Source organism: Condylostylus longicornis, unplaced genomic scaffold (assembly GCF_029603195.1).
Source record: "Condylostylus longicornis isolate FDR11 unplaced genomic scaffold, ASM2960319v2 ptg000009l, whole genome shotgun sequence".
Taxonomy (NCBI): Eukaryota; Metazoa; Arthropoda; class Insecta; order Diptera; family Dolichopodidae; genus Condylostylus; species Condylostylus longicornis.
The window spans coordinates 3,914,123-3,940,316 of NW_026577978.1; the positions used below are offsets into that span (position 1 = coordinate 3,914,123).

The 26,194-nt window shown below is 25.6% G+C and overlaps 1 protein-coding gene across 2 annotated transcripts in view; it reads left to right on the forward strand.

The window, feature by feature from the left end:
- Positions 1–9,356: 9,356 nt before the first annotated feature.
- The window catches only part of LOC129618632 (protein sickie-like), a 138,400-nt gene continuing 121,562 nt past the window's right edge, over positions 9,357–26,194 (forward strand). For both annotated transcript variants that reach the window (XM_055533490.1, XM_055533491.1), the window contains exon 1: positions 9,357–9,556. In XM_055533490.1, coding sequence (XP_055389465.1) covers positions 9,471–9,556 — 86 coding nt within the window. In that variant the 5' untranslated portion in view covers positions 9,357–9,470. The remainder of the gene's footprint in view (positions 9,557–26,194) is intronic.

The window sequence follows — 26,194 nt, forward strand, 5'->3', positions numbered from 1 at the left end:
TATACTGCGGCAACATATCGTTTTGGATATTGAATAAGCAATTATTAAATTATAAATTGAGAAATGAAATAAACAATTATTTAGAAAATATTATCAAGCTTAATTAAAACCGGACAATACAAATAAAATCAAACTGAAACAATAAAGAAGTTGTGTTGAGTATAAAGCATTAAGGTCTTATTAATTTTTGCATTCACACTTTATTTAAATCAAATTACGAATTAAGATCTTAAAATCATGTTGCTTGAGCAACATATGACACAATTTCAAACTTTTCAACAGTACCCTGTGCAAAACTTCTCATTATAAAAGTCTGATTTACTTATTCATACCTCAAAGTTAGTAGGATCAATTTTGAAATATTTTCTTTTCTTGTTTTTATAATTAAATTTTATTAGGACAATGAAAATTTCAAAAAAAAAAAAAAAAATTAATTAAATTTTAAATAAAATAAATTTGATCGTTGAGTGTAAACTCACTTTGCACCATGCGCAGTCTTTGTTATATTGCTGTGTTGTATGGTGCACAGCTACATGGATTTGTAATTATTTTTAGACTCTGAATTTTTTTTTTAAAAAAATTGCTACTTTGTTGCATTTAAAATCTAAGACTATTTCTTATAACGTTTTTGACCGAAAATTTATTGCATTTACAAAAACAAAACAAAAAATTAAATTTTATTTTTTTTTAAATAATTTTTTTTTTATTTAATTTTATTGTGAAATTTTTCCATTTTAATTTTTTTATTTATTTTTATTTCTTTTCTTTTTTTTCATAGATTAATTTTCAACGACATCATTTTAATTTATTGCATATTCGTGTATTATGTTACACAGTATGCCGTGCTAAACGCACTTTATGTATTTGAATGTCTATAACAAAAAAACAAGAAGCGAAATGATGGGTGACCCAGGCCCCTTTACAATTCCCTTAAAATGAAAATCATTTCACTTTTATGAAAATTTTTGCTTTTGTTTTACTCGTTTTTTTTTTTTTTTGTATTTAATTCTTTAGGGCTTTTAATTTTATGATCATTTATATTTGCGCTATCAACACCACCTACATAATTAAAAAATTTTCGTCAAAAATTTATTTTATTATAAGCATGTTAAAAAAAATAAATCTGATGTGTTCGGCACATAACCCAATGATGTATTGTCTAATTTAGCGAATATTTTTTAATAAGATTATTGAAATAAATTCAAATATTTCTTTCGAATTTTAAGGAGCCTATATAGTAAGTTTTTATTTAGCATCTCTAGAAAATCATCTCCAATAAAAACACAGATATAAATTTGGTGAAAATCCAGCCAAATTTGGTGAAAATCGGTCCATCCGAACTTGAGATAGTGATCTGCACAGACAGATTGCCAGACAAATGGACACACAGACAGATTGACAGACAAACAGACAGATGGACAGACAAACATTCAGACAGATTGACAAACAGGCAGACATCTTTATTAAAAATAGTTTAATTACGCTTCCCTAGAATTCATGGAAAAGAACACATTATGGAAAAGACCGTATTCCCGCCGAAAACTCGACATGTGAAATTTGATGCCATCACATCACCTCTATTATAGTATGCAATGCGGTCACTTAGAAAAAAAAAATTGAAAGTTTTGGTTGCATTCTTCTTTTACCATTAGTGCGATGTGATGCGGTACGGTGCGGTACGGTACGGTGCGAAGACTATGATAAAAAATGAACAATATAATTTGATTCTTATTTTGTTTTTCTTTTTGAGGAATTTTAAAATTAAAAAGAAAAATAATAATAAATAAATGACGGTGTTAAGGAAATGGCCTTGTTTCTTTTTCTTCTTAATTTTGTTTATTAATTCTCTTTTGTAATTTTGTAATTTAAAACTTTTATGGTATGTGTCAGTTTAATAAAATAAGAGTGAATAAAATTTTACTCTAATAATAAAAAAGTTAAAAATTTTGTAATTAAAAAAATTTTGGAAATTTTTTTTTTTTTTAAATAATAAAAATTTTTTTAATGTGAAAATTAAGAATAAGTTCAATGATGCTGTTTTTCTGCCTGTCTGAAATTTTAAAATGTCTGAAATTTTGCAATGATTTTCAGCTGTTATAAATAGTATCTCCGTGAATTTGTGAAAATTACTAATAACGTAGCTCCCACGACTTACGAAATGTAGAGTATATTTCCAAAATTTCCAAAATTAAATAATTATATTCTAATTATTAACATTATTTTTGGGGAAGAGAGGTTTAATTTGGATTCCAAAATGTTACTTTAGAAAATAATTTAAGACTGAAGCTGATCTAGACTTTTTTTTTCAAAAATCAAGCAAAATTATGAAATAATTCAAGGACAAAGAAGCACTGGTTAGAGCTAATAAGTATTTATTAATTGAATTCGCTAAATATTGATGCCGAAACAAATCTTTGGATCAGCAAATTCTTAGGCCAATAAAATTCAAATACGCTTACATTATATTGAGAAACACTAATAAATTGTAATTCTAAATTTTGTATACTTTGAATTAAATACTCATTTTTTTTAAATCAAAAAATTTTATTGTTAAATCAAAATAATTTTGATAAAATTTGAAAAACTGCGTGAAAATTATTAATGAATATTATTCAGATTTAAATTTCTAATTTAAATTTTCAAAAATTGTTTGTTTCCTCTTCCTATATAAAAACATTCTCAATAACAATTTCTCATTCTCCGTATATAACTTTATCAAGGCTCTAGTTATATACTCGTATAATCCAATTGTGAATATGAACTACATATATAGAGACTCATATAAGGTCACAATAAATAATTTTAAATGAATTTATTATAGCATAAACTAATAAACATAATAAATATTTCATGTGTCTCTAATTTGATTAAAAATAACAACAACAATATTTGTATACTTATGATATACACAAATTATGTATATACCTACTATGTATATTAGAGTTAATTTGCATATCATTATAAATTTTCTATTATTCTTGAATATATTTTAAATTTTTTCCCATACTAAAAAAAAAACTGAAATTGCTTGAGGACTAAAACCGCATTATTAGATAGATAGGTAGGTAGATAGGTCGGTAGGTTCCTATATATACTAAAATACGTTTAAGATGCAAGTTCATTGATCTTTTTTTTTTTTTCAAATTTAATTCCACCCACAAAAATCTATTATCTTATATAATGAATAACAATTTTTCTTAAACTATATTAGAAAAAAATAATTGTGTTTAATTTCTTTTAATTTCACATTAAAAAAAAAATAAATTCTCCTTTAACGTTTGTACCGACCGCATTGCATACAAAATAAGGAAGGTTATGTGATGGCAGCGAATTTCGGATGGCGAGTTTTCGGTGGGAACGCACTTCTTCGTTGTTCCTCTGTCGGTCTATGTGTGCATGCTTTTATCTCAACTTCTGAAGTGATTTTAATGAAATTTTATATGTGGGTTTTATTTCGGCTATGGCATGGATTGACTGACTTTTGGGATATATCCGACATAGACGTCCTTTGAAAATTTACAGACCTTTTTGCAGGTCGATTTCTGCAATTTAATATTAAATTTCCTCGAAATCTAATATTTAAATTCGTGGTGCTAAAATAATGAATCTATTCATTTTTGGGAAATATTAATGCTCGAAAACCGAACGGGGGACCGATTTGATATTTCCTACCATATCTAAGGAACGGATTGATTGAATCTACTCAAAATTAATATTTGAGTTCTAGTTCTTACCGAAACTAACTGATGAACTGGAATTCAAGTGGCCCAAAGCGAAATTATACTAAAAGCCCAATTTACATTTTTTTAGAAATGTTAACTGGAATCTTACTCACTTTCTTAAGATTGAAATTAAGTGTTGAAAAGTCATTTTCATTATTTTTTGCAATACTTTCACTAAGATAAGACGTACACATTACGGTCGGTTATGTGCTGATCACATCAAATTTTTTATTTTATATAGAAGAATGCAGAAAAAAAGTCTAAGCGTCTTAGTTGAATGAAAAAAAAATCTTTATATTTTTCTCAATATTTTTTATTTTATTATAGATTTTGCTTTATCTCTGTACTTAAATATGTACATATTATATTAAAAATTGTCTCTGTATACAAAGATAACTATAATATACAAGAAAATTAACTTAAAGGCTTAACTTTAACTCCAAATTTTAATTGGATTCCCATTAATGATAATAAAAATGAAGAAAACAAAATTTTTTTTATTGCAAAATAAATAAATTTTCTCTCTTTTATTAAGTTCACATTCAACTTATTTATATTATTATCTTTATATATATATATATTATTTATGTACTTGCTTCTGTATAGACGAACACAATATCTCTAGATATACATGAGCGCATTAATGAAGTACAGTATTCATTCGTTTCGAAGGAATAAAATTAAAAAATAAACAAACAATAACAATCGCAATACAATAATTAAGGAGATAAAATTTTCTTTATTATTAAAAGATGCACATTTTATTGGATAACAATATTATATATTATTAAATAAATACATGTTAGGGTCTTGTTAGAATGTGTGTTGTGTACAAAAGTAAGTGATCAGGTTGAGTTTATTAATATGGTTACTTTAATAAATTCATGAAAGCAAGCTTTCGGCTGAACATATTACGACTCCGTTAATGTCAATTTGGTGGCCTCGATTTAGCTCTTCATTATATGAGCTTATCTACATGAAACTTATTATTAAAATCAATAAACAAATCTGATCATAGAAGTGTTACATTTCATGACAATTGCCCTATATGCTCAAAATAGCTCCATACTCATCGACTCTGGAATCCGACCCTGGAATAATGTGACTCTTTTTGTAAAATTATTAAATAAATTAATGAAAATGGTATTGAAACATTGACTGGAGATTATAGAAAATTTGTTTTATCGCATCATTACTCTGGAATAATATATCTTAATTATAGCACCTACCCAATCGTAATCTTCTCATATTATAATGTAATATTTCTAACTATACAACAGAGTCGCGTAGTGATATCTTGTAATTACTCAATGAGCGCTAAAAATTTTTTTAGCCAAAATTATCTAGCTATAATGGTAAACTGTGTTTAAAAAATAATTGCCTATAGTTAATTACAAGGAAATTTCAAAGAAGTTCTATTGAAATTGTATTAGAGTGATTAATTTTTCAACGGATTTAATTTGTGACACAAATATCGCAGTAAAATATTAAATATTTCCAAAGTCAACTCCATTTATCTACACACAATATAATTTCGATCACAAATATTAGTTCAACATTATATGCCAAATTGAAGTGTATACACCATATGGAATCACCTACTTAATAAAATATTAAATTTTATAAGAAATTAGAAGACAATAAATAAACATTTCTTATACAATTTCTGTATTTTTTTTTTGTATTCATTTGTAATGATAACAATAATATAAAAATTATTAAATAAATTTACTATGAAAGAGTACATACACACACACACTATACAAACTTAAATTATTCCATTATCCATATATGTTTTATACATAAAACAAAATTTTCATACTGCTGCTGCTGCTGCTGCTACAACTCCTTTATCTTTTATTAACTATACGGGATATTTTTAATGATTATGAATTAATAGAATATCATCCCACGTTATATTGTTATTAATTTTAAATATATAGAAAAAAATGATATTGATATTGATGAATGCGAGTTGATGTCGAAGAAAAACAAATGATAATTTTGATGAAGAAGATGACTGTAAACATAGATAGTCCTATAACATAATGAAATATCTATATGGAATAAAATTTCTTCTTCCCAGGAAACAGTTGTTCTTTTGTGGTATTGTTCACATCCGTAAAATATATTATTATGTATATTTGATTAGTTAAAACTGAAAACTGTTCAAATGAATAATGGTGCTAAGACAAGAGTCCATATAATATGAAAATTATTATAATTGTAATTGCCATTTTTATAATTTTGGTTAAATTATTTTGATTAGGAGTTTTGTTGGCTTGATAATGACTTCTTATCGTATTTGTATTATAACAAAAGTTCTATATTTTATTGAAGTATGATAATGTTTTGAGAAATAGAGTATCTCTTCTGCGTAAATAGAAGTTAAAAAATGGGGAAATGCCGAACGATCTCTGTCATTAACAATTTTTATGGCTCAAATTGAAAAATCTTTATTAAAATCTTTTTCAAGCACTCTGCGAACTGATTCCTTAAAAAAAATTTGATTCTTTATTGGGAGTGTTGGTCTCCTCCTTCGCGAGCAGCTCAGCCTTCATGTTATGTTTCAGTCTAAATTTCCTTACCATCCAATATTACATAATTGACCACTCAGAATATTTGATTTTAAATGAGATTTTTGAATCAACGGCTTGGATTTTATGGTATGTGAATCCCATCACATATATTAGGGACACAATTCTTCAATGAATTCTAACATATAGCTGATCTTGATGAAATTTTTATTGAAACTGTATTATATTACTCTTTATTTTGTAGTATCTCACAAGGCGAAGGAGGAGGAGTCCCGCTGAAAATTTATTTCGGTTTCTATCTGTTAATTACCTAGATGGATTAAAATTCTAGCATGATTAAGTTAAGTAATTCTAAAATTAGATTTTTAACGGGGCGACGCAAAATTAAAGAAATTCATTGGGGAATACATTTATACATTATATTTGAAAAAAAATAGTTACGTAATGCATATTGGGTTACATAATGTTTGGTTTTGTGTCCGTAGTCCTTAAGAATATTTGTTTAATTTTTAGTTCTGTCTTTAACGTAGATATTTTCGGTATTTCCTTTTTTACGTTTTGTTATTTTTTGTTATTTATTTTGATGAAAAAACTCTTAAACAAACTTATTTGTAATATCTGTTTTCTTTTTTTGTTTTCTTGTTTTTCATTGGGGAAGACTCTCCCTATATGATTGAATAATATTATAACAAAACTAACGTTCTTATGTTTATGTCATGTTCAACTACTTGACGTACATAAACGACCGAACAAAAACTTGTCATTTTATTTTTACTTCGGATGATTTGTTGTTTTCAACTCCAACCAGATGAAATTCTCGAAAATATTCTGTATCTTCTTCTTCTCGCTGCCTCTCTTTCCATGCACATTTTATGTACATATAATATTACTACATCCTTGATTGTTTGTATGTATGGACTAAAGTTGTCATCAATATAATTGAATTGGAATTTGGAAACAATAATAATGATGATGATAATAGTGTTATTCCTGTTGATGATAATGATTGTGATGATTATATATGACGGTGATATTGACGGTGATATTAAAAATTCCACTTTATATTTTTGTCGTATAAAATTAAGTGTTGATTTTTGTTCACGAATCAAATTACAAGAGCAAACAAAAAAATTTTTATTTTTTTATCAAGTAGCTCTTACATTTTTATATTTTTATTTTATTGATATTTAACTGCAATTAATAAAAATCAATGAATTTTATAAAAAAAATCTTGGACCCATACAAGGTTTATTAAAGAAATATAAGATTTTACTGTATTGAGATTAATTTAAAATTAATATTTAAATTTTTAATTAATTAACGATCTTACACTACTGTATGAGGTTTAATAAAATTATTTAATGGGTTATTAAAACGCCATAAGAATGTTGCTGGCAAAATTGCACAGTTTTTTTTATTTTTTTTTTTAAATTTTTATTTTATTTTAGTAACACAAAATGGGTTAGAGAAAATTAAAATTAATATTAAATATTTTGGACTCTCATAGTGCTCATACATAACTTGTAATTTAAGTAATAAAAGGGTTCTTGCATTTTGCTTATGTGTAGTCTAATAAAATTTATTAATTAAGCATTCTACCACTTTTTCATATTCCTTGCATTTTGCGGTTCTTTTATTTAAATTTTTAAAAGTTTCTTTAAAAACGCTTTCTACCTCGATAAATTTCAAGAGTTTTTTGAAAAATTTTTCAAATGATCACAAGAACATTCAGAATTGCTCTTTTAGTTTAGTCAGAAAACAAATTTAAAGATTTTTAATAATTTACTTGATATATCTAGTTGGACTTTCCTTATGTCAGACCTTATAATTTGTATTAAATTCAGAAAAAAATCAAGAGTCTTCTGTATTTTATGCTGGGGAGGATATTAAGGGTATTTAATGAAGCGTAAAGAGTCTTTTTCGAGTAAAATTTGTACCAGGCCCTGCCAAATAATTTATTAAAATGTCATAGTTTCTTAAGAAAATTAATTTCTTTTAAAAACTCAGAAATATTGTTGTGACATATTTTCGCTTTCACTCTTAAAGTCTTGAATATTGTAAATTTGGCTCACTTGCTTCCCTTAATTTCACATTCTGCTGTTATTATTAAATGTTTGCTATTTTGTATACTCAATGATTCTTCGTTCCCGGAATTTTTAATTGCCTTGTTTATTAATTATCCATAATCTGTGTTAACAAAAGAGTAAGTCATATCTGTTGGTTCTTCAATTGATTTTTTTTGCTAAATCATCCAATTCCTCATTTTCATACGCATATTCTATAATTGGGTGATTTGTACAATACTTTTTTAATTCCTTGAATTGCACTAAGAGAATCAGTTTAATATGCACTGAGAATATTATTTTTCTTATTGTTTTTAATAGCATATTCAACAGTTTTTATATATTGCATATAATTCGGCTGAATACATATTATGCTTAAATAATTTGCAGTGTGGAATTTTTCGATTGAAGTGTTTATATTTAAAAGCAGAACTAGTTTGTACGCCTACGTTTGTTGGTAATGTTATTTTTTTTTTTGCCAAATAAAATAACAAATAGTATCAAATTCAATATTTTTGTTCACTGCCAGTTTTTAGAAAATAAATCAAGTATCCTTAAACATAATCATTAAAATTATAGAAATTAATTTGAAATATTTTATTATTTTCTGTTCATTGAATATTAAAAATTGCTAATTATCAACACAAGATCTAGTTGTTTACAATTTTTTTTTTTGTGTATTTCAAATAGAAGAAATTTCTTCATACCATTGTAGCTCAGTTGGTAGAGCGTCCGCCTAGAAAACGGTAGATTGCTAATTCGAGTCCAGTTGGCCGAGAAAAAGTTTTTAATAAATTTTTCTGCCTTGACGTTATCCATCTGTTCTGCAGCTGTATGAAGAAATTTTCATAAGTTTTTCTTGTAAGAATATTACAAATTTTTTAATATATTAAATCAAAATATTTAGTTAAAAAATCTAGTGCCATAAATACTTAACCAAGTTAAGATTTGAGTAAATATTGTACTAAATTACTAAAAATATTATTGTCATATTATTTTGCATAAATGTGGAAGTGAAAATTTAACAAAAGAAAATTAAAATGTTTAAATAAAGTGCTAAAAATAATAGTGAATTTTATATAATTAAAATTCAATATCACTATAACATTAAAATTACTATGTAATTTTGTACGAAAATTTTTAACAATATGGGTAATTCATCTTCTTCAAATAATGGCGGAAATAAAAATAATCGAAAATGTCGAAGTTTACCAAATTCACCAGATGTAAAAAGGTAATAAAATTTATGCACATATTATAAAATTTTAATGTAAAAATATTTTGAACGGTAATGAAAATTAAATTTTTGTTAACTAAATACAGGAATACCAATCAAGTTTATTTTAATGAAGACTTAGGAAAAGAACAGTTTAAAAAGATTATGTTCTAAAAATTTTTTCGAACTGGTGCGAAATTAATAAGCGAGCCTGCTTTTCTTCCTCCATTATGAGTTATTGAGAATGGGCTTCTTATGTTATTATGCCTTCTTTATCCTTTCCGTACTACATATGGTTTGCAATTAATGTCGCATGTTTCTGTTTTAAGTCTTAATTTAAAACTTCATCAACAAGTACTTCACAAGACAGTTGAATTTATTATTGTTTACATTTCAAAAATAAATCAGTACCGAGTAATTATAAAAGTCTTATCAGTATAAGAAAAAAATATAAAAGCCTCAAAGTGAATATTTTCATTAAATAAAATGTGGGAACAAAACAACCAACACAAAAAATATTTCGAACTTTGTACTCATTACAAAATAATTTTCTCTGTTTTGTTCTCAATTTAATTTATGACACTGATTGACTTGTAGTAAATCAAGTACTTATCAACAATATTCAAAGTTTCATAATATTTCTTAGAAAGTCTAGAGTATACCTATATACATACCCCAACATATTATTATGAAAGATCATATTTTTGTTTTCAATTTCAATATCTTTTAAAAATCCTTATCAGAGAATTAAAAAAGAAATTTAATCATTATTATACAATATTCAACAGAAGAATGTGAAATTTTGGGAGGCAAGAGACAAAATCAATAATGTCTACTACAATTTTTGATATACATAATTATGTTTTCTCTCTTATGTACGAATTAAATATGTATAACAATAAAATTTAAAATATTTTTTTTTTTAATAACTTCATTTTAATCATAAATTTAAAAATCTATACAATCAATCATATTTTTTTTAAATTATTTATTATTGAAATACAATTACTTTATTATTATGCTCATTTTTCGACAAATACTTTCGATTTATATTATAGATATTATGTACACATTATATACGAAAGTATTATGATGGTATACCAATATAGCCTTCATTTAATTTACGGTCATTGAATTTATTAATACATTGAACTTTATAATAATAATTTCACTTGGAATCTATATAAAGAATATATTATATAAGAATACAAAATTGTTACTGTATAAAATAAAATTAAAAATCTAAGAGTATAGTGAATTTGTGTTATTGTAGGGTACTGCATATCAAATAAACAATATAATTTTAGAGTACCCCTACAATGTAACACACACCTACAATGAAAATATTTCAAAGAATAATTATTCTCAATATAATTGAAGTAATATTGTTGAAAATAGCCGTGGTCGAAAATTTTTCTGTAAATTCGAGCCGTACTTCAAATTGTTATTTTCATATTATTACGCTTTTTGCCGAACATTGTGTAACATAAACGTGTATAAAAAAAATTGATACCAGCATTTATAAAACTTTTAAAGACAATGTAAAAATATTGCATATGGACCAAATTTTTTCGAGATAAATTAGGCGAAAAATTTGACAAATCAATTTATTCATTAATATTATTGACTGTATCGGGATCACTTTTAGAATTTAGTTCCGAAGAAATAGTGTACCTGTTGCCAAAATGTGGAGAAGATAGTGAGAATTTTTTAAATTTAGTATGACACAATTTTCGAATTATTTTTAATGCCTCTGTTATTCCCATTATTAAAATATTATTCCTAGCAGGCTAGAATCATGATTTTCTAGAAATTATATTTTAGTAATGCAATAACTAGGCGTTTAGTAATGCAATAACTTTCCCTGGTCGTATACAACAACAACACGAATTGGATCAGCAGATAAATGAATTCAAATAAGGTGTAAATTTAAGAAATTAGACCTACTGTATACCGCGTTTCCTCTTCAGAATTCAAATATCCAAAAAATATTGCAAACGGTCGATGATTTTCATGATATTTCACATAATTTTCAATGAGAAAACCGAGGCAATAATATTTTTAGCTTCTTTAACAAAAACAACAAACGAAAAAACGAAAAAAAATTCATTTTCCAATAAAATATTGAGAAGAGCGTAACACTGCCCTATTATGGTAAAGGGAAATTTTTTTTTTATTCCTCTTTTTTTTTTTCAATTTTTGTTATGTTTGTCAAAGATATGTCAAAGTCAAATATAAAAAAAAAAATGTGTTTTATTTTTGGAAATTTTTACTAACAACATACAAAATGTAACATAAAAAAAAAAACAAAACGAAAATAAAAAAAAAAAAATCAATTGTAAAAATAAAAATTGAAAAACCTTGGAAATAAAAAACACAAAAACGTTTTTGACCAAAATTGTCACCATGATTAACCGAAGCCAGAAAAAAAATTATACAAAATCAGAAAATGAAAATGACAAACTTTGAATCTTAATGGTGTTTCTTTTTAGTATAAAAGATCGAGGACAAGAAATTTTTGAACAACAACAACAACAGCAGCAAATTCAAATTGAATTCATAAAAAAAAAATTGGGTATATAATTTAAGGTTTGACTTACGGTCTCTTCTAAAATCATTCCAGCATGGAACATTAAATCAGAAAATTGAAATCTAGAAAAATTTATACAACAACCTAAAAGAAACTGAAAAAGAAAAATCCAAAAATATCGGCACAATAAATCATAAAAAAAAAAAAAATTGTCCTAGATTTGAAAAGTTGTTTGAAACAAGATTCCATATTTTGTTACCCCCGATTTCTTTTTCTTATTCTTTTACAATTACAATTTTGTTTACTCTGTTTTTCTTTATTTCAATTAGAGAAGTTCAAAAACATGTTCGATGACAATATGAAATAATACACTCAAATTATCGTAATTATTTTATTATGTTGCTTGTCAGTGTAAGAAGAGTTTGAGAAGTTAAGAAAGCCTATAATAAATAAATAAAACACATGTATTTTTATTACGCGAATTGATAATAAATTGTGACATACTTCAAGGGTGGTCCAAAAGGAATGCCGTTTTAATTGCAAATTACTTGCATATATAAACAAAGTTAAAAATAATTTTACACTTACCAATTGAATGTGCTGCATTCAATTGTTGATAATATTTGCGATTAGAAGATGATGATTTATGAGAAACAATAATTACTTAAGGTTCTAACACGAAGAACATGTTGCGTTGATGGGGAAAACTCGCTTATTATAAAAACATAACCAAAGCGGTGAATGGTTAACTTAGAACAATAGCGAAACAGCAAAATCAATTGCACTGTATTTTGTACATAATGTCACACACTCGTGGAAATAAATAATGCCAAAAAAGAACGTCAATGGGATTTACGCTATCTTACCGTAGATGATTATGAATTCGCAGTAAGTTCGCTTGATTCTGGGAAATCCTCTTAAAATACACGAGTTCTGAGATTTCGAGATTCTGTGGAAAATTGCTCTTGTTCTATTTTCTTATATCAAGTAGAAATGGAAGACAGTCGATTATTTACTAAAAGTGCAATTGAAAATTTAGTGTATTTGATTTAAAATCACAATGGTCGATTTATTGAAAATAGTTTACCAGTCTTTTTGCGTTCAGAAGGGTTAGGAATTGTGTTGTTACGCCGATTTTCTTCTTATTTTTATGTACGTAAATAACTAATTTACCATTTAGGGGAACATGTAACACTCTAAAGTAGTTTAAAGGTATGTTTTCGTACATTTATTCTGTGAGATGGAATAACTCCAAGTTTTGGATGTTCTTGTGAAAGGAGCATGGATTTAAACAGTAATTAACATTGATTTTTGCAATAAATATGTCAAAAATTATCATATTAAATATTTTCGCCCCCTTCAATTTACAACACACTTGTACCCCTCACAATTAATATGATTTAGTCATATTTTTTAATATTTTTAGATATTGCTAAAAATTAAAATTACTAAACTAAAATTATTGAGACCGGCGCACATTATACACTTTTTTCTATTCCAAAAACTTTACATTGTTTACAATTATTTGTAGACTTCTTTGTACTAATAATGTTCTAAAACTCCTCACCATACTTAAATTCATTCCAAGCTTATAATAACTATTCTTAAATGCCGGTAAATTATTGAAACATCATCGCAATTTATTATTTTTATTTCATTAATAGCAAAATATTAAAAATTTTTACACAAGTTACTGATAAAAAAATAACCAATTTTTATAAATTTATTAGCACACCGCACGCAGCTTAGCAATTAATATAATAAATATTAATATAATCAGGATAGCAGCTACCTTACTTTATTCACCATATTACTCATTATAATTTCATAAATTTCAAAATGAATGAAACAGAATTATATGAAAAAAGGAAATTTACTCTTAAATGGAAATGACAAAAAAAAGAACGAACCGGTTTCTTGAACTTATCTAAACGATATTTTCTGTAATAAAATGTAAAATGTTGAATAACGGTGTTTAATTAATATGAACTGCTCTCTAAATTAAATTATCATTAATACTCATAACAAGGTAAGAAGAAAAAATGTTTCAGTTAATATTTAACGACTAAGAACTTATGCCCTACACGCATTTCATATAGTTAAGTACCAGCAGTCTACTGTGAATACTTTCTGCGAAAATTAGCTAATCTAGTCGCAGAAGCTTTTTTCCGGTCCTTTCCCTTATTTTAAAAAGTTGCATATTATTTAGTAGCATCTTTTGCATAAATTAAAGGAATCTTAATCAGCAGATTGAAGTTGAAACAATACTAACTTCTGGAAATAGTTTCTGTGGAACGCAAGGTAGTGAACATTTCAGTCGTTAATAACTTTTATCGTTACTCCGAAATTTAATTGGTATTTTTAAGAGGGAGCGCCTAGAAAACGTTATATTCTTAGGTTTGAAGGCAGTTTGAACAGAAAGTTTTTTTAAATTTTTCTTTATTGATTCGTTTCACCGACTCATCTATTCTGCAATTGTATGAAGTAATGTTCCTTGTTCACTTCTGGAAGAGACAAGAAGTTATCAAATAAACGATAGTGTTTTTTAAAGGGATTATTTTGAACCGAATCATAATTAAGAGTGAACTGTATAAATTAGTGGAACTATGCATTTAATTTAAAAGCAATCAAAATTGTAACTTGGGTATGTAGGGTATAAAATGTATCTAGACTTCTTTTTGTTGCAATATTATAAGAAAAATCAGGTTGTCCATTATGCAAAAATTTTTAAGATTTTTAAAAGATGTCAGCATTTTAAAAATAAAAAAAAAATTATCATATTATGAGGTTATTATTTCCCCGTTAATTTGCAACTTAAACCTACTTTATATGCCATACACAGATGCATATACCATGTGTACACACACACGTATATGTATGTATGTATGTACTTATTAGTGGACATGAGAGACATTTTCTCTTATTCGTATTTATTTTATAAATTTGCATGGTTGTTTTCCTGTTTTTCTTATTTCTTTATGCTGAACTTGATCGTGGCCCTATTTTTCTTTGGCGTTATCCATCAAATCAATTTCAATTAAAAGTAATTTTTTTTTCTTCTTTTTTGCTTGTTTTTATATTCTTTTTTTGGTTTTTCTATCTCTTTTTATTATATATATATATATATATGTTTGCATTTACGCACTTACCACCATATTTTATTATTTAAACTTGTCACAATCTTTTAAAAATTTACGATATAAGTATACGATTCTTTTGAGAGTTTTTTTACACAGCAACAAGGCGATTTAATTTGAATTGTGTTGACATTTTTATAAAGGGCGTCTCCTTAAAATTAATAAAACATTTTCATTATTTCTAATAATTATGTTAAAATTTATAAAAAATTAAATAAAATTCTGAATAAATTTACGGTATGAATTAATTTGGCAAATATATAATTGCAGTTTTAATGGGAAATCGCTGAATTAAACGAGAATGAATTCTTACACCAATATCGCTCTTTCGTACACTATTTTACAAAATACATATATCACAGTTTAGTTTAGAATATTACGCCTTTCATATTTGAATTTTTGTATTTTTCCTGAATATTTGTTGAACTCTCTGTGATATTTAATTACAAATAAATAGAACGAACCTATTTAATCATTTGAAAACCATTTATGGAAGGTTGTCTTTTAAAAATAATTTTCATTTCTCGAACGAGAAATTTTATTTCTTATTAATTTATTGGGTTATTTTTAGAGTCCAAGATTGCAAATTGTTTGCTCTTTTTAATTTTATTGCAATATTTAAATGTTATGAGGTTAAAGACATTCATTCACATCATTATTATTGGAGGGAAATAAAACATAAAAGAATAAAATGCAAAATTATATTGAAACTTGATAATCAATACATTGAAAAAATGCATTGATGAAAGTCAAAGTCACAACAGTAATAATATAGCAGGAGCAGCAGAAAAAAGATACTACAAGAATAGTAATAATTGTATTGATAATGATAATTGGTTTGTTGTCAAAATAAAAGAGAGGAAATGGACAAAATAAAAAGAAATAAAAGAGAAGAAAATTGGATTGTGATTTGAATTAAATTTTTTTTTTTTTTTGAAGATTTTATAAAAAAAATGCTTTTGTATAAACAACACAAATGATTTGATAACCGGAAAGACATTGCAATTAAATAAAACGAAAGCTTTAAGGCATTTTAATAAAATTATTGAATCACGGTATATACAAATTTTGTGCATTTATAATTGGAGCAGAAGATTCACTTTGCATTCATGTTTTAAATGAACAGGTTATTTAATTTTCACCTTGTTATTATTGAGCTGACAGTATTTGAAGATGAGCCGACTTCAGCCGAACAATATCTGAAGAATGAAGTAATTAGGATAATTCATTGGATTCAATATTTAAATCTCAATTTTTGACTGATTTTGCAGGCACTATGATGGGATAAAATTTTTTAAGTTCGACATTTCAAACGTAAGTTTTATCCGGCTTTAATTTTTGTCGTATTTCTTATTTGTATTCTAGCCTGTAGTTGAAATGAACGAGGTTTTCTTTGTAGTACGAATCAATTGATTTGGTTTTAAACTCAGTTTGGCTATTCAGTTTGGCTAGAGTGTTCCGAATCGATTCTACTAACATTAACGTGTTTTACAATATTTGAATTCAAAATCACTCTTATTGAAATTAATTTGTCCCGGAACTTTCTTGAATTTCTTCTTTCTTATTAATTGGCCTTAACATCATTTTTCATCACTAAATTTAAAAGGACTACAGAATTTTTCTCCACGTTCTCTAAGTTGAATTAAATTTGTTATGGCAATGTTTCCAATTCTTTTTACATTGTTTTAAAAATTATCATTTTATAATTCAAAATTCTATTAAATTTACAATGTGCTAAAAGATCATATTTGTGAAAATTCATAAAAAAAATCAATTTATATTTCAATTATTTTAACATTTTCTATATACGCTATAAAACGCATTAATTAACGTATAATTTTAGTATATACGTGCAATAAACACGCAGAATTGTTGAAATACCACCCAAGTATCAAACACATCAAAAACTCTAACGATCCAATATTCTTATAGCATAATTGTACTAAAAATTATTTATTTTTAATATTTATTTTTTAATTTCATATCCAAATTTGGTTTGTTTTTCCTTGAAATAAAAATCAAAGTAAAGATTTTGTCTTCAATTTAATGTCGACAAAATAATGGTATAGTGTAGAAATGAAATTTAAAAGCAAAATCAAATTGTATAACAATAAAATGTACATAAAAAAAAATCTATTATAGGTCACGTCCTTAGACATGATATTATAATTGGTAATATAAACCAATGGTAATGTGGTTCTCGGTTACAATAAAATTAAAACTCAAAAAATAATAAAAAAACGATAATAACAAAAATTGAAAATAAATTTAAAAATGTTTAATTTTTTTTTATAAATTTTTTATTACTCATGTAATATGAATGTAGAAACTAATAGTACAATAATAACGATTAAAAAATATAAAAGAATAGATCAAAAGATCATTCAAATGTTGGCCTTTTAACTCAGATTAAAGAAATGAAAGAATCTTGTATAACGTAGAATCGGTGATACGGTTCTATATTTTCCGACTATGATCAATATAAATTAAAGATTTTGAGGAAAGATTTTAAGGAAAATTTTATTGAGTTCCATTGCGATTATTAAGAAACATTGGAAAATTTAATATTTCCAAAGCTGTTCAAAATTTCATCCTTAATTCTCTTGGAACAGTAGGAATCTTCTTCAAATCACTTTAACATTACAATAATGCCACATTCACTACAGATAAAGCCAAGGCTCTTATGTCTTCAATTTAAACCATTTTACCAGATTTTTACAGATTTTGCTACTGTACATTTACATTCTGTAAATTTTTTTTTCTGTACATTTTTCTGTACATTTTCTGTTTACATTTAGACAATGTAATCTAACATAATGGGCTAAAGTTCCTATACTTGAATTAATAAAATTAGAGTAGTGTAATCAAAATTAAATACCTTAGAATTACAGGCACATTATAGAGTCAATGTTTTGATCAAATTTTCAAATAAATTAGATTAAGAGTTTGTGCTGATTTTTTTCTGCATTATGATACGTTTCATTTTCATCCATCTGTTATGTGTCATCCATTTATCTTAGGCTATCCATTTGTTCTACGATTTTATAAAGAAATTTTCAGTAGTATTCAAGGAAATTGGAAGAATATTTTGCATCTACTCTTTATTTCCAGAAATATTCCGTTCTGCATTTAATACTATTCACTATAAAGAAAATATGAATGAGTCACAAAATGAATGACTCTTTACATTACAAATTTATTTTCAATCCTTTTTTAGAATTTTAAATTTTTTAACAATAATTTTTACTACTATTCCTTTCTAATTGAATATAAAGAAAATTCTTATCGCAGTTTTTTTATTTTTTTTTTTTTTTTGAACATTTGAACTTCTATATAGTAATCTCGAAACCTTCATAAATAAATTGCTACTTATTTGACTCATTTATTTAATTCTTTTATATTTACTCACAATATCCGCACCTTTTTCAATATAGAGTCACTTTTATTTTTTTCTGGATTTTCTTTATATATTTTATTTGTAAGCTTCCAATTCGCGAATAAATATAAGGTGTATGTACGTATGGAAGTTTATCTAGGTGTAGAGGTACATATGAGCATTATTATGAAAATTTAATTGTTTTCCGCCTTAAGAACCGTGATATTTTGTAACTATTAATTTTTTTTTATTTTCATTTTAACTGCAGCTCAACTCTTTCTGTCTGAAATATGAACAAAAAGAATAAAACGTTTTATCACAATTGTTCATTTTCAATATTACTGAAGAGAAAAAATCATTTTGTTATTCTGAACACGAATATAGGAAAGAAAAGGTAAAATATGGGGTAAGAAGGAATAAGAATTAATATTGAAAATGAATTCTTGTATATAACAATAACGATGCAATTTAAAATGTTTATTGATTGAATAATATTTGTATAAAAGTTAATTTATTGAATTTGAGAACTTTAAGTGTTACTTATCAGTTACTCTGTATCGATCTTTTTTGATTTATGATCATTTTATTTACCTAGATTTATTTATTTTGTTGGGGTTTCTTTTTTATGCTGCTTGCTTGCTTTCTCTTCTGTTTCTTTTATACACACAGTGTTCGTACAGTTTAATATTCTTAAACGTTTTCTTTTTCTAAATTGTAAGTATTTAAATTATTTTTAATTTTAACTGCGTTTCTTGTACTTTGTACCATGAAATTGTGAAAAATTTACTTAAGTAATTTATTTGATATGATCCAATAGAGTTACCAGATGATGAAGATTATAAGATGATAGATTTCTGTGAAGTGCTTAAAGGCGGTTGTGTTGCGGTCCATTAAAAAGTACATTTAAACCATGTTTTTTGAAAGAGAGTTGATAAAAATTGAAGGTGTGTTATTAATTAGAATTCAGATGAAAAATTTAAAGGACGTTGAGCAATTTGCGACACTTCTTTCTTACCTGATGACAAATAAGAAATATGAGCAGCACCCATTCCTATTGAATCAAGTTACCAAATCCTTAAAATACCCACCTTTTTCACAATCAAGGAATAGATTCGTCCAAGTATCTTCAGTCATATAGAAATTCTTTTCTGCTTTATTGTTCACATATAATTTCTAAAATATTTCTTGTATTTAATCGGACCCTTAGTTAGATTCAAGAAGTACAGGTTCTAATTTTATTTTGTAAAAGTGAGAGTTTTATTTATTAACTGACACGTGCTCCGGTAAATAATATTCTCATAGGTTCATAATAAAATAAGTTCAAGTTCACTAAAGTTATTCCAGATATATTTTTGAAAATTATCACTACAGTTATAAATATGAGTTACAAAAGTTGTGTGAACAGCAATGGCAAATAAAAATCACTTACCACAACAAATTTGTACACAAAATAGTAGAACATAAAAATTCCTTCCAAAAAAAAAAATGTACATTTGGTATCCTTAAAAATTAATTAACACGGATATATTGAGTACATTCAAACACATTTTGAAAAAATAACCATAGTGTGTGAAAATGAAGAAAAGGATTAATTCACATATCAACTCTAAAACCATAGGGTAAATTCATCCAAATTACTAAAATAAACTGAACTTAAAGCATAAAACATAAAATTCTAAAGCAAGTCTATGATATTTTTCAACATTAAAATATTATTCAAGGTCGGTCATTTTAATGCACAATTGCATAGTTCACCAATTATTATTGCTTTTTCCATAAAATTTTAAAATAATTTCTGGCGAAGCAAAATTGAGGACACAGTGAGGTCTCACAGCCATAACTTTTATAATAAAATATAATGAAAATATTAAAGTTCCTCAAAAATTTTGGAGTATCGGAGAGACAGAAAAAAAAAATAACAATTTCTTGTACACCTACGCACCAAAAATAACAATCACAATCGCACACATCACTATATTATAATAAGATCACATTAAAAACAATAAAACCAGCCACACAACTCTACTTAATAAAATTTTATAACTATAGGTACAGATTCTTTATCGGTGTTTCTTGAATTCATTTAAATATCACACATAAATCCAGGTACAAAAATTGTGCATTCGCGTTTCTATAATAAGATCATTTATTTAAATTAGAATTTTTTTTTTTTTTTTGTGGTGTTTAAATTACTTCATTTCCATTCAAACATGTTGCAACCTAAAAATTAACAATGTTATGTCAATATTAACCTCAGTCAAATCACAATAATGCATACGCAAAATTTAAATCATTTTCTTATTATGTTGTGATCGTGATCTTAATGAGGGGGAATAGCTGATGAAGAAAAATTGAAAAGTAAACCAGAAAATTTTTTTTTTTTATAAAACCAGGCCCTATACATTATAAAAAATCCCCGTCGAGTTCATCTATTTCAATGGAGGTATTTAAATGTCGAAAAAATTATTTATCACCTTTCACGAAATTTTTTTTCCGAAATTTTGAAAAAACAAAAACAACAATAATCCCTTTCAGTGTAGCGATCGTTTAAAAAAGAACCATCGCCTTCATATAGTAGGCATATTATACGTTTCCAATGTGCTTAATGTTGGTGCTTATGGTATTGCAACACATTTCATGCAATATACATATATATACCTACCATTAATGGCATAAAGAATTGAATAAGCAAGAATTTATTTGGTATTTTGTTTTTTTATTCACTATTAATTTGTTTTTATTTGATTGTTGTTGTTATTGTAGTATAATTCATTGGTTTTTGTGAATAGAGTATGCGCTTCAAGCGTTTTAATGCTTTTTCATAAAATTTTCGGTATTTTCAAATTGTTTATGCAATATTGTAAGTTTTTGAACTTTAAGTGCATATTATTTTATGTCAAATGTAAAAAATTTTAAAAGTTGCAAAAATTTTCTAATATTGAACAGGTAAGCCTCGCAAATACCAAGGTAGTTGCTTTTCTTTAAACATTAGACGGTTAACATGTTTTTAACATTGAAGTTGAATTGGCAATTCCAAGATTCCAACTGATTTTCTATAAGGAAATGTAAATTTTTTAAAACATTATTACATATTAAAATTTTTATAAATAAGGTCGATTCGAGATTCTTTTTCGGCCAATCGAGTTCAGGACTCCGAAACATTTAAAATATTGTTATACATATATGAGAATGAAACTAAATTTTTCGAAATAAGTTTGCTAGGTGTAGAAACTCATACTTTATAAACTAAAATATTGTATATATATAAGCTATACAAACCTTATTTAGAATGAATAAAAATTTCGAATACTTTTAAGCAAATGTAAGTTGTACAAAACATATTAATATATGGTTTGATACGGGACGTGTACGAAAGTATTGCGTATTTTATCGTAAGAAATATTTATATTGATGTCCCAGAATTATTAATTCACACTAGTTTCTTTAATTTCAATCATATTTTTAATAATGGCAGAAAACATTTATTGAATACCACCATACGATTAATGCATTCCATCATACGCCTAAATATATGCAATTTTATTTCAATGTTATTGTATATAACTTAATTTTTACAAAAAACTAAAAGCATATGAATTGGTAACTCAATTATTGTAAAACAAATGTTTTACTACTTGTAATGAAATGTTCCAATAAAAAAAAACTGTCGGGAAAATCGGATAATAATTATTCTCTACAATAAAATTTTTTTGTGCTCCAATGCAATTCAATTCAAAAATATTTGTTTCTATTTCTATCATAATATTTTGTTAATATATGTATATATATATATATGGTTGTACCGTACATATGTGTATATATATATATATAATTATGTATTTATAATTTAATAACTTAAATATTTCGGTTCATCGATCGTTCATTTAACTAAAATAAATGGGAACGTTTCAATTTGAAAATGCAAGAAGATTTTTATTTGTAAATACCTGCAGTGTATATGACGATCATATACGTATAGTAATTATATATATATATATATATATTAAACAGTTAGTGGGTTATAAAATATATTTTTTTAAACGAGTTAAACATTTGGCATGTCACTCAATTCTTCTTCAACTTCTTCTTTTCCATAATAATTTCATTTTTTCATTTAAACTTAATATGGTGCAGTAATAGCTTACATACGTTATATACAAAATGATACATTAAAATTATTTAATAGAAATAAGAAAACATACGGCTCTGAAGCACACTCTATTCAGTTGAATTCATATTATTCCTTTTTTGTATATTGAATCAATTTTGGTATGGTTGGTGTGATGACGTTGTATATATATGCAAACATTATGAAATCTAAAAGGTGAGATGCTTAAGACTTAAAATATTTTAAAGATATATGAGAGAAAAGATTATTATTTTTATATATATACATATACATATAGATATAGGTATATCTATGTATACCTAATAAGTATAATGGATTGTGATGGGAAACGATCATCTGTGCAGCTAATAAAATGTTTATATATTTTTTTTTCCTTCTCTATAAAGATTTACATAGGTGGTTTTGTTTATGGTGCTTTATTGAATGCTATACTTATACGTTAATATTATTTGCGGTTTAATAATATTGAATTTTTTTAAGTTTTGTGATGTTTAGTCAAACATTTATGATACATCTATAAGTATTTGTTTTTCTAGCATTTAGACTATTTAGGGAAAAAGAGTTCACCTATTTTATTCGTCTTTTGAAAAATGATATTTTAAATTATAAAGCCAGTGCATACTTACATATTTGGTAAAAATAATTAAAATTTATTAGTGTCATATGAATTGGAAATATAGAATGAGTTCATTATTTTGAAGATGTTATTATGATATGTGCCTATAAAGAAATATCTAATAGACAACATTATGAATATGGAGTCAAGGATAAAAATACTTGTATATATGGGAATTCTGAGAAAATTTTTGCATTATCTTTGTAATTATTAAATAATTATTAACACATTAAGATTATTAAGAATTGAAAATAGTGTAGAGTTTGTAGTGAAACAATATGATTTTACCACAATAAATTCATCATCTATTTTTTGTTATAATTAAAATAGCTTTCAAAATTTCAATTAGCCCTGAAGATGAATTAATATTTATAAAATAAATTGTTCCGAAATGAAAGTTAATATAGACTCTAACATAGAAGTTAATTATTTGTGTTAAGTGCAACACATCAGTCTACAAAATATAGAGTCTGGATATTTTTGAATCAATAAATCTTTTTTTAAGTACAAGCTATACAGCATTGAGTGTTCTTATCAATAAACAATTTATTATAATAATATTTTCTCTACAATAAATTTTTATTTATAATTTCAATTAAAAACTTAAGTAATTAATTTATTCAATCAACTTTTAATCAAGGTTAAATTATTTCTGCAAAATCATATACGTATATATGCTATGCACATTCTATGCTATTTTACGATATTTATCTTTATTACTCGTATTAAGCAATAATATAGCAAATTTTTGTAATTGAACTGAACGTGGCTTGTCACTTGGGATCATGTTGCTTATATATAAATGAGTTTATTATTAGAAAATTCTTATATATTTGAATTTTAACTAATATTTTAAATTATTCAAATGTTAATATTATATTCTGTATATGTAATTAATCCTATAGGACATATAGAAATGTTATAGAACAATTATAACATCTGAATAAGCGTAAGGCTAGGTATTGGATTTTTTTATCGGAAAATAAATTATAATTACACTCAAAATGTTATATGCTTGCATTTAATTATTTTATCGTACTAATTTAATTTATTATAATAATAAAAGTAATTTGAAATTTTAATTATGTTATAGATACAACATACAACATTAATCTTGTCATACACTAATATTTCGAATATAATAACTAGATCTCTTAAAATTTTTCGAATTTGAAATTAAAAGAGAGAATTCGATTTGAAGTTGAAAGAGTAATTATTTCTAATATTTTATGTCGTTGCTCGTCACCATCGTGTATTAATAAATTTTTAAAGTAGGACAAATTTTGACATATAACTTGTATTTTTTTTGCTCATTAAGCCTTATATAAATTAGAGCAGTGTCTTGTATTAACTACGGCTGTGTTTTATGTTTTAATTTTTTTCTCATATTCTGGAAAGAGTCAAATTAATAGGAGATTAATTATCCTAAAAATACCAGATAATAATTTCATTATTAATACAGGCGATGAATATAGAAAATATAAATATAGCTGAGCGGTCTCAGAATTTGTTACCTTAAAGTTTTTTTGTTAGCTGTAATAGTTTGCAAAACAATTATGAAATATCTTCTTTAATATAACAATGAAGAGGATTTCTCGGAGAGTAACTCAATCTTTTATTGCATGCGATGTTTGGATTCAATGCTTCGATTAATTTGTCGTCAACAAAAGTATAAGCAATTAAAATGAAATGAATTAGCTGCAAATAAAATACATTGAGCCGCAATTGAAACATAGTGAGCTGCAAATGAAATACATTGAGCTGCAATTGAAACATAGTGAGCTGCAAATGAAATACATTGAGCTTCAAATGAAATACATTGAGCTGCAAATGAAATATAGGAGCCGTAAATTAAATACATTGAGCTGGAAATGAAATATAGTGAGCTGCAAATGAAATACATTGAGCTTCAAATGAAATACATTGAGCTACAAATGAAATATAGGACCCGTAAATTAAATACATTGAGCTGGAAATGAAATATAGTGAGCTGCAAATGAAATACGTTGAGCTGCAAATGAAATAATGTGAGCTGCATAAAAAATCATAATATTCTGAGATGTGTCATAAGTGATATTTTTATGTTTCTTTGTCTACAAGAGTACTTAAAGAAGTACTAGAGTACAATTTAACATTACATTCGTATGTATATTATGCATATTATACATATGTATCTTATGGTATGTACCTATGTATATCTATATAATAATATATTTTTAATACACAAAACCTACGTACTCATGAAATCCGTATAAATATAGTATAATTCACAGATTTATCTGTATCAATATCTTTTCTATATTAACTTTCGATTTTTATTATAAACTTATTATCTCTATCATCTTCAATATATTTTTTTCTATCTCCCGTCGATTATTTTTTTTTTTTTTGATAAATGCTTAAAATGTTGTAAGTGGTTGCATTACCGAAAATATTATACATACATACATGCATATAAACTGTTGTAAGTTGCATATTTTGCCTACAGCAAAATAATATTCATCTATTTATATAAATTTTCTCTATTTGAATTTACGCAAAATAAAAAAAAAAAAATCTGATGTGGTCAGCACATAACCGACCGCATTGTGTATTGTCTAGTTAAATGAAAGTGTTACAGAATATTATAAAAATGTCTGTTAAATACTTCTTTCCAATTTTTAGGACATTGATAAGCTTATAGTTAACATACTTAGAAAAATGTAAATTTGGCTCTTAGTAGAGTTTCGCTTTGTGCTACTCGAATTCCCTGAAATGCTCTCCATTTAGTTTCGGTAACAACCAGAACTCAAATATCAAATTTCAAGAAATTCCATCAATTTGTTCTGTGGATATGGTGAAAAATTTAAATCGGCCCGCAAATCAGTT